This window comes from Mauremys mutica, chromosome 2 (assembly GCF_020497125.1).
Source record: "Mauremys mutica isolate MM-2020 ecotype Southern chromosome 2, ASM2049712v1, whole genome shotgun sequence".
NCBI lineage: Eukaryota > Metazoa > Chordata > Testudines > Geoemydidae > Mauremys > Mauremys mutica.
Genome location: NC_059073.1, coordinates 200,810,392 through 200,824,088, shown reverse-complemented (window position 1 = coordinate 200,824,088; position 13,697 = coordinate 200,810,392). Strand labels below are relative to the sequence as shown.

Genomic DNA, 13,697 nt, shown 5'->3' with positions numbered 1-13,697 from the left:
ATTGGGCTTTGGATCAGATCTCAGGTGTGGAGGACAATACTAGCAATGCATCAGGTGGACAATGCAATAGAACACTTACCACAACACATATAAGTCTTGTTTTCTGGGTTTAGTTTGTTTTCTTTTTCTATTCCTCCAGGTTATAAAATACCATTGTTACTAGTGACAAATGTGCCTACTCAGTGAATAGCAAATTATTTAGGGAATAATATAAACTAGCCACAGGTACTAAGGAAACAGACATTGTTACAATTTTGAGCCCATTATCAATTATGTAAGAAGAGGTCAGATATTCAGTGCAAAAATAATTAATAGCAAATGAGAGTAATACTCTAGCTTTGAATGAGGGTAGAAGACTTGTTGAGACATAGGGTGAAAACTCCCATTGACTTGGCAGTGGAGTCAAGATTTCACCCATCGTATCCGGAATCTGGGTATCCTCTTCATGTCTTATCACACAGCCTGCATCTACAGTAGTCTCTGAGTCTGGCGCATTTATCAAATGTTTGTCTAGGAAATGTTAGAGACTCAAGAGGAATTAACTTGTAAGACAGTCCCTTTTCTTCATAAAAGTCAGATTTAGACATATGAAATACACTGCTCTTTCTTTAGAGGCCTGTGGGTTGGAAGGGTTCCAAATTCTTGGTAGCCTGGGATCTTGCAAGAAGCTCTGGAGATGGTGCAGCATTAGGTTGGTCCCCTTCATTATGTATCCATCTTTAGAGGACAATGAGACTTCAAAAATCATTCCTTCCCTTTCCATGCCTTCTCTTTTCTCCTTTCATTTCTCCATTCACCTTCCATTCCTCTTTCTTTCCCCTGTAATCACATCTCTTCTTTCCTCTTATTTTTTGCATGTTTTCACTAAGTTTTGGTTGGAGGTGTTAAAGCAGCCTGTAAATATTTGGTGGGAGCACAGAGAGCATGCCTTTGTAATGTATTTCTCGTCCAGCTTTATTGCTCCATGAATTCTAGTAACAAGAGGGTGGCAACTCATTATAACTTGGAGAGGGCAAATGGAAAGTGAGCTTGCTGGATACACTGAAGGAGCAGATTAGTGAGGGAGTAATACATTTTTGAGACACGGCTTTAATTGCATTGTTTCCATTGTGTTCAGTGTGGTACTAGGATATAGTATCTCTGGCTTCGTACAGTTTTACATTGTTCTTTCCCATCATATCACATTTACATGTTCTTCCAGCGAGTGCAGAGCCTGTGTTTATGATCTCTGTCTGCAAGCAGAAAGGGGTGGAGGTGCACACTGTTGTTTCCATTTGAAAGGACAAAATGCTCCAGGCTGAAGTTCATAACTATCAAATGTCCTGCGTTTTGAGACACCATGCCCAATGTGTGTAGGTTCATTAAAGCATCCCAACACGCTCTTATATTGTCCCATGGCCACATCTGCTCTTGAGCTGTATTATCCCATAGCTGGGAACTTGACTCTACTGCTCCCGCTCCATTCACTCAACCCTCTGGGGTTCTGATGTTACAGCTCCCATGACATTTGAATCTCAGGGAGGGCCTGACATATATAAGAGGGTTACATGTGACTGGCATATGGGGTGGGGAGGTTGGATTTAAAAAGAGCTTTGAAGAACAGGAAAGAGAAGGCGGATCTGGCATAGGAAAAGTGATCTGTAAGATAGAGCTCCAATGTAAAATATTCATTTGGGGCCTGCTCCAAAGTCCATTGAATTCAATGGGAGACTTTCCAGGGTTTCTATATGTTTTGTGCCATGGCCTAATGCACGTATTACAAACTCTGTAGGGAATCTATGCAGTTTATAAACTGCAGGTGTTGCACTCCCGACTTGTACTCCCTGAAACACACTATAGAGAGTTCATCTCTGTTTAGTGTTCTCCCATCAGTGTTTACATTGAGGTTTTGGGGGAAAAGCTCTCTTTGGATACATCACAATATAATTAAGGATTTTAACTAGATCAAGATTTTGTAAAATGGGAGCTCCCAAAACATTAGGCTTCCAAACTCATCCTTAGTTGTCTTAAAAAAATGCCAGATTTTCAAAAGTTCTGAGTACCCAGCAGCATCCACTGAAGTCAGTGGGAGCAGTTGGGTGCTTAATACTTTTCGAAATCAGGGGTCTTAGGCTCCTGAATTCAGATGTAGATAGTTAACTAACAGTAAGCTCCCACTTATTAAAAAACTCAGTCTTACTTTAAAATAACATTACTAGACTAAAATGTTAGAAAGTCAGAAACTTCAATGTTAAAGAGGAAAACAAAAACCAGGTTTGAAAGTCAGAAATTTAGGACATTGTACATCAGAAAGGCCTTGCTTTGGGAATGATGTAAGGAGTGGAGAGTCTGAAAGAATCCATTATCTTATTCAGTTTGTTCCTGGTATGAACTCGTGCAGAAAATGTGATTGTTGTGAAGGTGCAGTAGATTGTCTGACATGAATGGGACCATTGCGTTCTTGTCTGAGATACCTGTAGGCATCTAGTAACCCATAAAATGATACTAGCTTACTAAATACAAAGGATAATTATGTTCCCTTAGATACTGGACATACTTTATGCAAAAATAGACTTGTGTTCTGACATAATCTCTTAGATGTGTTGTAATCATAGGTTTGTGGTCACAGTTTAGTAGATTTGGATTGCTGCCCTAGCTGCATGAAAACAAAGTTACTTTAGGTATCACAAATGCTACACTGTTCTCCAAACAATGATTGGCTTTCTATGCCTCCCACCTTGAAATGCTTGGAAAGACTGAGTGGTTTTGTATGTGTTTGTTTTTAGGAGATGCCTACCCCAGCATACCACATCATTTAGTGTAGGACTTCTTTTAGTCTTTCAGAAGTAAAAGCACATTATGTCACTTCCTGTCTGTTATAATATGAACCTTTTCCCCCCTTGGCCTTTGGTATTTATGTTTCTCTGGACAGTCATTGCTCTACCTTTATGTTGGTCTCTAACAATTGACTGGTTGTTTAAACTTTGAAGAGAATTTCAATATAAACAACTATTATATGTACTGGGCTAGATCCTCAACTGGTATAAATTGGTGCAGCTCCACTGACTTCACTGAAGCGATGTAATTTTACTCCAGCTGAAGATCTGGCCTATAAAATGCCTTGAAGGAGGTCTGACAAAATTCTTGGCTAGTTGTGTTTTGAAGAATTGCAAATTATAATGCTATATGTTATAATGCTGCTTCCTCTGTCTTGGCAGAACAAACCGATTGAAAAGAATGATATTTCTGAGGATTCATTCCCTGGAGCAGAGAAGAGTTTTAATAATGTACAAGCGATAGCAATGGAAATAATAACTAAGTTTGCCTAGATGGTCTTGAACAAGGCAAATGTGCAAACTGTACCAAAGCTGAAATAAAACAAACACGCTAAGAAAAAGGCACAGATGTGGAATTTTACTTGGCAGCTGAGACACTTGTGTCTGTTCATAGTGTATGCACTGCATACAGCCCTAGCCAAGGGCTACCTGGTGTACATCTGCCTTGACCTTATTGCTACATGCTCTCTTCCAATATAAACGTAAAAAAATCTATTTAATGTCCTCCAGCATAGCACACAAAGTCCATTGCTCTTAAGAGTAGTTTTTAATAGGCATGTTTGGCCTTGTTTGCTACATTTTTGGTTAAAATTTGCCTATTGATTCATCCTTTCTACATGTGCTGTCATCATAGCCCCGACTCAGCTCTTTCAGGGCAGGTAGTGTGCTGTTTAGATCTTTGCGATCAGATTATCAGGTTGGGTTAAAAGATTGCTTGCTTAACCCCATCAATCTATTTTGTGCTGCTTTGATTGTGACTCAGGGTCAGCTGAAGTGGTTAGCTGAGAATTCCCCTCACTCTTCAAGGGGAATCCTCCAGTGGTGCGGAATGGGCTACAAGCCCTCTCCACACTTACAGCCCTAGGAATAGGGGGAAAAGGGACATATCCAGAGTGCTCAGCACTTGGCTACTGGAATTGACTCTTTGAGACTGTTGCAGCTGGTGCAATTTAGAACATTCCTGAGGTTCAGGGAGCAACCTTTGTGGCACCCTCCCTGCATAAGCCATTTTGCCCACCAAAAGGACAGCCCTGCAAATCTGTCCATGAATCTTTAAACACTGGCTCACATGGGTGATGTGTAGTCCCTGTCCCAAAGAATTTAGAATCTAAGGTCCCACTCTTGCAAGGATTTATGCAGATGTTTATCTCTACCATTGTGAATAGTTTCTTTGAAGTCATTTGGACTATTCACAGTGCATTAAATTAAGCACATACAAAGTCTTTGCAAGCATTAAGGCCCAAATGTCCAGAAGTTCAAATATGTATCCAAACTTCCTGGATTTTTGTCCGCAGAATTTGTCTGATAATTTTACAAATAGGCTTCTTTGTGATTTTTGGGTAGGCTGCAAGTGGAAAGGGCAGATTTTTTTAAATATTTTTTTAGGGAAAACTGTTAACAATACACTTCAGAACTTGCAATGTAGTTTGGCTTGGCTGCCGTTCTCAGTGTTGGGCTTTTTTCTTTGGTCTTTTCTGAAGTTCATTATTGTATACTGACACACAGGGGGAAAACTACTGAACTCAAGAGACCTACTTGGATGAGTAAGGCAAGAGGGGGAGGCAGGAAAAGAATAGCAGATGCAGTCCTATCAAAAGTTGTACCTTTACTTTTTAATGCTGCTATTAGATCTTTTAAAGTGGCATAGTGTAAATGCATCTGCTGTTTGGACAATGTCACTCTTAGGCCTGGGAATGAAATCCCAGTCTACTCTCCAAATGTGTTCTTTTCATATCCCTCTAGTGAGTGCTGGGGAAAGCCAATCTTTCCTTTTGAAGTTAAAATTTATAATTTGATTATTTCACAAACCAAACAAAACCCCTTCCTTTTATTCTGATTCCTCATTCATCCTCCATGTGGGTAATGATAAGGAATTACTTTATGTAGATCTCCAACTGGCCTATTAAAACACCTCCCTAAGTTATTACATGAACTTAGTTTTCTAGATGATCTCAGATGAAGGATAAATGGATGGAGTGGTGGGGAGAACATTCTATAGTTCCTTGATAATATGCACAATAGCAGGGCTTTTGTTTTCCTATTGCAAGAATGAGAGTCTAATTACTTTTTGAAATTTCAAAAATGTCATATCAATTACAGTATTTTTTTAAACAACATCACATGTGCCGAAGTTATTATAGGATAATGAGCAATTTTAATCTTGCTTAATAAAAACTTTTCACAGGGCACTTTAGGGGATCTGCATATAAGTGGTTTTACTAAACCATTTTTTTTTGGCCTTTATTCAAGAGTATGCAAATCCCACTAGCTGGCAGCTAAATAGAGAAGTCAGAAGGGCACAGCCATGGACTTAATTATGTAGTAACTTTTCCTTTTTTTAAAAAAAAGTGTCTGATTAAAAGAAAATAAAATTGAATTCCACAGGTCTTCTTTGCACTAATTTGAAACAGGAATAAGGGGGAGTGTGTTGAATTCATCATAGGTTTACTGTCCCTGGGCAAATGCTTACTTTCATCCATCTCCAACAGTTTGAACCCATTTGAATTATTGCACTTGATATAACAACAAAAGCAGTTTGGAAAAAATATATTTTTAATTTTAATTGGGTTTCTTGAAAGGTAAATAGGCGTTGGAAATTATTAGCACAATACACTGTAGATCAAATTAGATTGTACTTGAAAAGCAGTATTGTAATAAAATGTTGAGGACTGTATCAAATTACATTGCCTGTAAAGCTTCAGAAAGGGCCATGCAAATCAGGGGTCTGATCCTAGTCCCATTCAAGTTGATGGAAGTTCTGACATTAATTAAATGGAAGAAGGAACGGGTCCAAGGTTACCAAAGCTAAACTGGACCTTGGTAGGTATAGTACCTCTTGATTTTTTGCCTTAGTAAGGGCCTAGTCTGAACCTCATGGAAGTAAATGGAACTAGTTCCATTTATTTGAATGGTCTTTGGATTAGGCCCTTCTAGATGTTGGGTAAAACATCTCAAAAGGTTAGGATAAACTCTAAAAAAGTGGAGTTTCTAATCTTCCATGATTTCCAGGACTACTTGGTTTTGGCATGGCCAGGATACTTCAATGACAGCCAATATTAGACAAGGTTAAGCGGTACTGAGGGGATCCGTGCTGTTCCCAGTGAAGTGAATGGCAAAACCTTCATTGATTTGAACTGTACAATATTAGGCCTTATGGGCTTAATCCTGTGATGTGCCCAGTGCTTTCAACCCCCAGACTTCGTTGGGAATTGAGGGTACACTGCATTTACCAGATCAGTCCCTCAGTGAATGAGTGGGGGTCCTGTGAGATGCTAAGCAGCTCATGTGTGGTCCTAACTTTGGCCTCCAGTATTTATGAGAGATGAGTGGAGTTGAAGGTTTGTGACATAGTGCAGGAGGTGCTCTAGGATCAGTCACTAGAGCAGATGCTCAAAATAGCTCAATGGATATGGAAATCAAGATCTGTACCATTTACTTGTGGCTTTCCTAGCCATTACCATGTCACACAAAACAGCTAAGTTTTGCCAGCTGACCTCAGTTTGATATTTCAGACTTAATAGATCTAAGTATCAGGTTGTCCAAAGATTCTAATGTGAAATCTCAAACATACTTTTAAAAATAAGCCTGCCTGTGTGCTATTTTATATTATTGGTGCTAGAAACATGAACACTAAAGGATTCAAGGCCATGACTAATCAAACAAGTATTACTTTGTTTTGCATCAAGAATGAAGCTTGCAATCTACTCTTTAGATGTAGACTTTTACAGCTAGCTAAAGATTATTTACTGCTTTCTCTTTTTCAGGTGACTGCACTAAAATTTTGTGGATTTCATTATAAGGATGGTAAGTAATATTCTCTCTTTTTGAGGTTTAAGTTAACAGCTAGCTTTTACTGAGATGTATGAATGGCCTATTCTCCTCAGCCATCGGATTTGGTCGTCTGAGTCTTCCAGTCTTTCATGGATGTGTTTCCATATGTTCATCCAGTACCATTTCTCTCTGTCTTCTGTATTTTTTTTAATCTGATTATTTCTGGCTGAAGGGCTTCTCCTTCCTCCAGGTAATTTCTAGAGTGTCTGGCTAAGTATTTTACAGTTTCCGGTACATATTATGCCATCACGTTAGGGCCTGGGTAGGGGATTGCTGTTTCCTATTCAGACCTGGAATTATTTTCCTGAAATGGTTGAATTAATGGGGTGTTTTAGCTTTGTCATGTTTAAAATCTTTCTTACACTTTTTTTTTTGGTATGTGTGTAATGTGGGTTTTCTGCTGCAGAAATAGCTTTCTTATTGGCATGTATACAGTACTCAGAAGTAATCTCAAATGTGTTAGTTTCTTGGACAGCAATATCTGTTTTAGTCTGTGTCCCCTGAACTTTCATGGTCTGGAAGTCTTTCAGACACTCACTGAGCATACACTGCTTTTTTAACTGCTGGTCTAAAGGAATCTTAGTGTGGCATGGGTTGTCTGGCTTTCTCATTCTGGCCTTACATGGTTCAGTTTAGGCTTCTAAATTAACTGACACTTTAGCCTCTATGTATATTTTACATTCTACTGTAGGTCAGAGAAATCAAGCAGTCCTATTGCCTTTCCAGGCTGCTGGCATAAAATGGAAAATATCACCATTCCTCCACCAAAAAACTAACCCAGTTAAACTTTTGAATTTAAACTTATTTCCAGGCTGTAGAAATATATGGCTTTTTTATAATTGAGAGAGAAAGCTAGCCACTTTATGAATTAGCAAAATAAATCTTCAGATGCAGAGTGGTTTTAGTAAGATCTTTTATCTGAAGTGGTTCACCCATTCCTAGGAGGAGCATGCTACTGCCAACACCTCAGTCTCAAGAATTTACTGTTTGTAGATTGAAATGTGTTACTGCTTCCTGAATTGTGACATGGGAATAACATTTTTATGTGGGCGTTTGAGGGAGTGCCAAGGAGTTATATAAATATTAATTTAGTGAGTGTCAAAACACCCTTGTGAAGTAGGCAGGGCAGTAGTAACAGTATCTCATTTTACGGCTAGGTAAAGCATATTTTAGTAAAGCAAATCAGTCATATCTATTTTTTTCTAATTAGGCTTATCAAAAAGCTTCAGAGTTAAGTGAGGCGGCTATGGGGCCTGCGTATACTTTGTGTGTACAATGCTGACCTCCCATAGTAAGGCATTTGGACTAAATCATGCAGCCCTTACTAAAGGCCTGGCCCAGTGCCTTGTGAAGTCAATGGAAAGACTCCCACTGATTTTAATGGACATTGGATCAAGCCCACTGAAATCAATTGAAGGATTGCCTAAATAAGGATTTGAAGTATTTGTCCCTTTAGGACACCTACTACAGTAAGAGCATTTGGACTTTCAGAAGGTCTTTGAAAAATCCCTAACAAGAAGTTACTAAAGGAACTAAGTAGTTACGATGTTAGAAGCAAAATATCATCCTGGGTGGGGTGCTATAAAGACTGGTGAGTTTATATATATTCGGGCTATTGATTAATTGCAGTTAACTCACGCAATTAACTCAAAAAAATTAGTCATGATTAATCGCAGTTTTAATCACACTGTTAAACAATAGAATACCAATTGAAATTTGTTAAATATTTTGGATGTTCTTCTACATTTTCATATATGATTGTATTCTGTGTTGTAATTGAAATCAGCGTATTTTTATTATAATATTTGCACAGTAAAAATGATAAACAAAAGAAATTGTATTTTTCAATTCACCTCATACAAATACAGTAATGCAATCTCTTTGTCGTGAAGTACAACTTAAAAATGTAGTTTTTTTGTTACAGAACTGCTCTCAAAAACAAAACAATGTAACATTTCAGCACCTGCAAGTCCACTCAGTCCTACTTCTTGTTCAGCCAAACGGTGAGACAAACAAGTTTGTTTACATTTACAGGAGATAATGCTGCTCTCTTCTTCTTTACAATGTCACCAGAAAGTGAGAACAGGCGTTCTCATGGCACTGTTGTAGCTGGTGTCACAAGATATTTATGCGCCAGATGTGCTAAAGATTCATATGTCCCTTCATGCTTCAACCACCATTCCAAGGGACATGTGTCCATGCTGATGGTGGGTTCTGATCAATAACGATCCAAAGCAGTGCGGACTGATGCATCTTCATTTTCATTATCTGATTCAGCCACCAACAGAAGGTTGATTTTCTATTTTGGTGGTTCGGGTTCTGTAGTTTCTGCATCAGAGTGTTTTAAGATTTCTGAAAGCATTCTCCACACCTCGTCCCTCTCAGATTTTGAAAGGCACTTCAGATTCTTAAACTTTGGGTCAAGTGCTATAGCTATCTTTAGAAATCTCACATTGGTACCTTCTTTGTGTTTTTTCAAATCTGCAGTAAGTATTCTTAAAATGAACAACATGTGTTGAGTCATCATCCAAGACTGCTATAATATGAAATATATGGCAGAATGTGGGTAAAACAGAGCAGGGGACATATAATTCTCCCCCAAGTTGTACAGTCACAAATGTAATTAACACATCATTTTTAACGAGCATCTTCAGCATGGAAGCATGTTCTCTGGAATGGTGGCCAAAGCACGAAGGGGCATATGAACATTTAGCATATCTGGCACGTAAACACCTTGCAATGCCAGCCACAAAAGTGCCATGCAAATGCCTGTTCTCACTTTCTGGTGACATTGTAAAGAATAAGAGGGCAGCATTATCTCCTGTAAATGTAAACAAACTTGTTTGTCTCAGTGTTTGGCTGAACAAGAAGTAGGACTGAGTGGACTTGCAGGCTCTAACATTTTACATTGTTTTAATTTTTGAATGCAGGTTTTTTTGTACATAATTTTACATCTGTAAGTTCAACTTTCATGATAAAGAGATTTTACTACAGTACTTGTATTAGGTGTATTTTTGGGTTTTTGCAGTGCAAATACTTGTAATACAAAATTTAAAAAAAGTGAACACTGTACACTTTGTATTTTGTGTTGTAATTGAAATCAGTATATTTGAAAATGTAGAAAACATCCAAAATATTAAAATAAATGGTATTCTATTGTTTAACAGTGTAATTAATCGTGATTAATCGTGATTAATGTTTTTAATTGTATGATAGCCCTAATACAGGGATCGGCAACCTTTGGCACACGGCCTGCCAGGGTAAGCACCCTGGCGGGCCGGGCCGGTTTGTTTGCCTGCTGTGTCCACAGGTTTGGCTGATTGCGGCTCCCACTGGCCGCGGTTCACCGCTCCAGGCCAATGGGGGCTGCAGGAAGCGGCGCGGGTCGAGGGATGTGCTGGCCACTGCTTCCTGCAGCTCCCATTGGCCTGGAGTGGCTCCCACTGCCCGAATTTCGCAGCTATTGGCCAAACCTGCAGATGCAGCAGGTAAACAAACCGGCCCAGCCCGCCAAGGTGCTTACCCTGATGGGCCACATGCCAAAAGTTGCCGATCCCTGCCCTAATATATATTAATGATCTGGAGTGAGCAGTGGGGTAGCAATACTTGCAGATGACACTAAATTATTTAGGTTATTCAAGACTGGAAAATATTGTGAGGATCTTCAGAGGGATTTAATCATGTTAGGTGAATGGACAACACTATGGCAGATAAAATTCAGTTTCAACAAATGAAAAGTAATCAGCACTGGAGGTAATAGTTTGAACTACTCATACACCTTACTAGATTCTAATTTAGTTTTATTGACTCAGGAAAAAGACATGAGCATCACTGAGGATAACTCAATGAAGACCTCAGCCCAATGTGTAGCATTAGTCAAAAAACAAACAATACGTTATGATGTATAAATTATGGGTTGCACAAAATTACAGAAGAAGTTATAATGACATTATATACATCAGTGTTACACCTTCATGTAGTATACTGAGTTCAGTCTACCTATTTCAAAAAAGAAATTAGTAGAAATAATGGAGATTGAAAAACAAGCAACAAGAATGACTAAGAACATGGGGAAAGTTTCATGTGCAGAGAGTTGACAAGATTTGGGCCGACTTCTAAAGCGGTCTGGAATTTTTCAAAAAAATGTTTTTAGTTAGAAAATTCTGATTAATTAAAACCAAGACTTTTTTTGTGGAATCATATTTTTTTTTATTAAATTTTCATCAGGAAGGTGTCTCAGGTCAAAAATGGAATTTTCTGTGTGTGTGGGGAGACCTCAGAATAGCCCACTCACCTGGAGTGTGGACAACTCAGGTTACAGTCCCTGCTTCAAATCAGGCTTGCGTCTGACTCTCCCACATCCCAGGTGAGTGCCTCACTACTGGGCTATAGTGTCAGTCTCTCTCTCCCTCCCCTCTCCCACATGAATATTTAATTATGTACACAGAGTGGAACAGCTCCAAGAAAGACTAACTATTGGCTATTCTTGGGTGGAACTGGCAAATTTTAAATTCTGAACTCTGAACATTTTTCATGAATTTCTTGTTTTCCAGCCAGCCCTACTGGCAGTTTTCCAGCCAGCCAGCCTTAGAGATGAGATGAATGAGGCAATATGTTAAAAGCATACAAAATAATGGATGATACTGAGAAAAGAACTAGGCACATTAAGAGAGGGTTTCTTTTTTGCTGAAAAATACAGATTTGGGTTGACTGAAACATTTTGTGAAATTGTGTCTATTTTGTCAAATAGTTTGGGCCTTAAAAAAGGGGGAAAAAGTTGAAGTGTCAAAATTGCTTATTTTTTACTTTTTGTTTTTCAGGTTAGCTTCAGAAGGGGACTTAGTCACCATTCAGAAAATGGCAGTGGTCGTGTTTCTGACCCTCCCCTATACTTAATATACCACTCACCAGGGATGTGCGAGACTCAGGTTCAAATCTCTAGTCTGGGGCAGGGACTTGAACACACATCTCATAGCTCTCAGAGGAATTCTCTAACCACTGGGCTATTAACGCCTGTACCACCTCCTTGGTTATTATGAATGGGACCTAAGTCCCCTTGTGAATTTAGCCCTTCACGTCCAAATTTCCTTTGCTTTTACTTTCAAAAACAGTTAAAGATGTCTGAAATCAAAATGTTTTGCTCAACGTCAAACTAATTTTTTTCCCGACTTTTCAATTTGCCAAAAAACTAGAAAAAATATTGTTTTGGGTCAACTTGAAATCAAAACATTTCAGAATTTCTAGAATGGGCGCCAAACAGAAAAATCCGTTATTTGCACTGCTGTAGTCAAGGAAGAAGATCAGCAGCTTCTATTTTCCCTGTCTCAGAACACAAAAACACAGTGACATTCACATAAATTTAAAGTGGGCAAATTTAAAACCAACAAATGGGAATATTTTTTCACACAATGTACAAGTATCTTGTGCAATTAATTGTTACAAGATGTCATTGAGGCCAAGAATTTAGTAAGATTAAAAAAAAGTATTGGACAATTAGATGGATAACACAGTGGTGCCTAAACTTTCCCTGTCACAGCCCCTCCCTTACCAATAATGGAATCTGTCCCTCCATTACTGCACAGTTGGCTCAGCAGAGGAGCTTGGGCTAAAGGTGGAGTTGGGGGCTGAACTGGGGACAGTGGAGGAGCTAGGTCTAGAGGCAGAGCTGGGATGGAGTGGAGCTGGGGCCAGCCGGCATGAGTGGAGCTGGGTTGGGTGGCATTCCCTCCCCACCCCCCATGAGTGGGCTGGCCCAGGCCCTGCCATGAGCCCTCCCGAATGATCCTCCCGGGCATGCCCCACAGTTTGGGGACCACTGAGATAACAAGAATATTCAGTTTTATAGTAATTGGCAAATAAATAAATAAACACATGAATAAGATCTCTGGAAGGGATATAAATCCTTCTGCTTGGGGCACAAGCCAACCTCTAATTATTTGGGGGCAGGAGGAAATTTTCCCTGGAAGCAGGTTATTCCATTACCACTTACTGTAGGTTTTGTTTCAGCTGCCTGTGGATCAGCTAGGACTGCCCACTGTTGGAGACAGGATACTGGGCTATATGGACCATTAGTCTGATCCAATTTGGAAATTCCTATGTTTCTAAGGAGCAAGCAGAGAAAGCTGAAAGAAATATGGCTTGGGGAGCTCTGGAAGAAGGTGTGGACTGGGGAATGATACTGTAAATAAAGAAATCCCCCTCACATAAATTAAGCTTCTGGTTTGAGAACATCTGTTAACAAACTTCTATAATTTTCATAAGTTGCCTTCTCACCCCTGCCTGTTTTCTTTTTTCAAGAAACCTTTTTATTGGTAATTCACTATGCCTCTTGTAGAACTTTAGTATGCATTCAAAACAAAGCCTTGACAGGCCCCATGTAAATCAGGTACAGCTGTTTCCTAAATCCAATCATTCTTGCCTTCTTGTTTTCCAGTAATTACCTTGTCTACAAGAAACACTGTACTCCCCTGTTGTGCCTCTGAGCATAGTGAGAAAGTGTTTCTAGTAGCTTGCTTACTGCTGATAGGTCTGTGGATTTTTACATCTTCCTTACATCCTAAATAAACACTTTAGGAGTTCCATTTACTTTACTCAAGGTCATCGATATTCCCAGTGCTTTGGAGGAAGTTTTAAATGAATATATCCGGTAAAGGTCTCTCTTGCCATTTGCCTTCAGAATGTTGAGAGCAGGGATCATTCTCTTTTAGGCCCTAGAGTCTTGTCAGTAACAAGTTCAGATGCTCTAATTTCTTGATCACCTGTTTTAGGGTAATTATAATTTCTTTGTGTGTCTTCTCCTTCCTCTCCTGGGAAATGTCTGCCTGTTTCTGT

General features: G+C 39.2%; 1 protein-coding gene across 1 annotated transcript in view; it reads left to right on the top strand.

Moving 5' to 3' along the window:
• Positions 1-12,979, top strand: part of SUGCT (succinyl-CoA:glutarate-CoA transferase) — a 689,609-nt gene extending 676,630 nt beyond the window's left edge. Inside the window, exons 16-17 of the mRNA XM_045005017.1 lie at positions 6,800-6,839; positions 12,873-12,979. Of these exons, the coding sequence (XP_044860952.1) occupies positions 6,800-6,839; positions 12,873-12,943 (111 nt within the window). The 3' untranslated portion in view covers positions 12,944-12,979. The remainder of the gene's footprint in view (positions 1-6,799; positions 6,840-12,872) is intronic.
• The last annotated feature ends 718 nt before the right edge of the window (positions 12,980-13,697 follow it).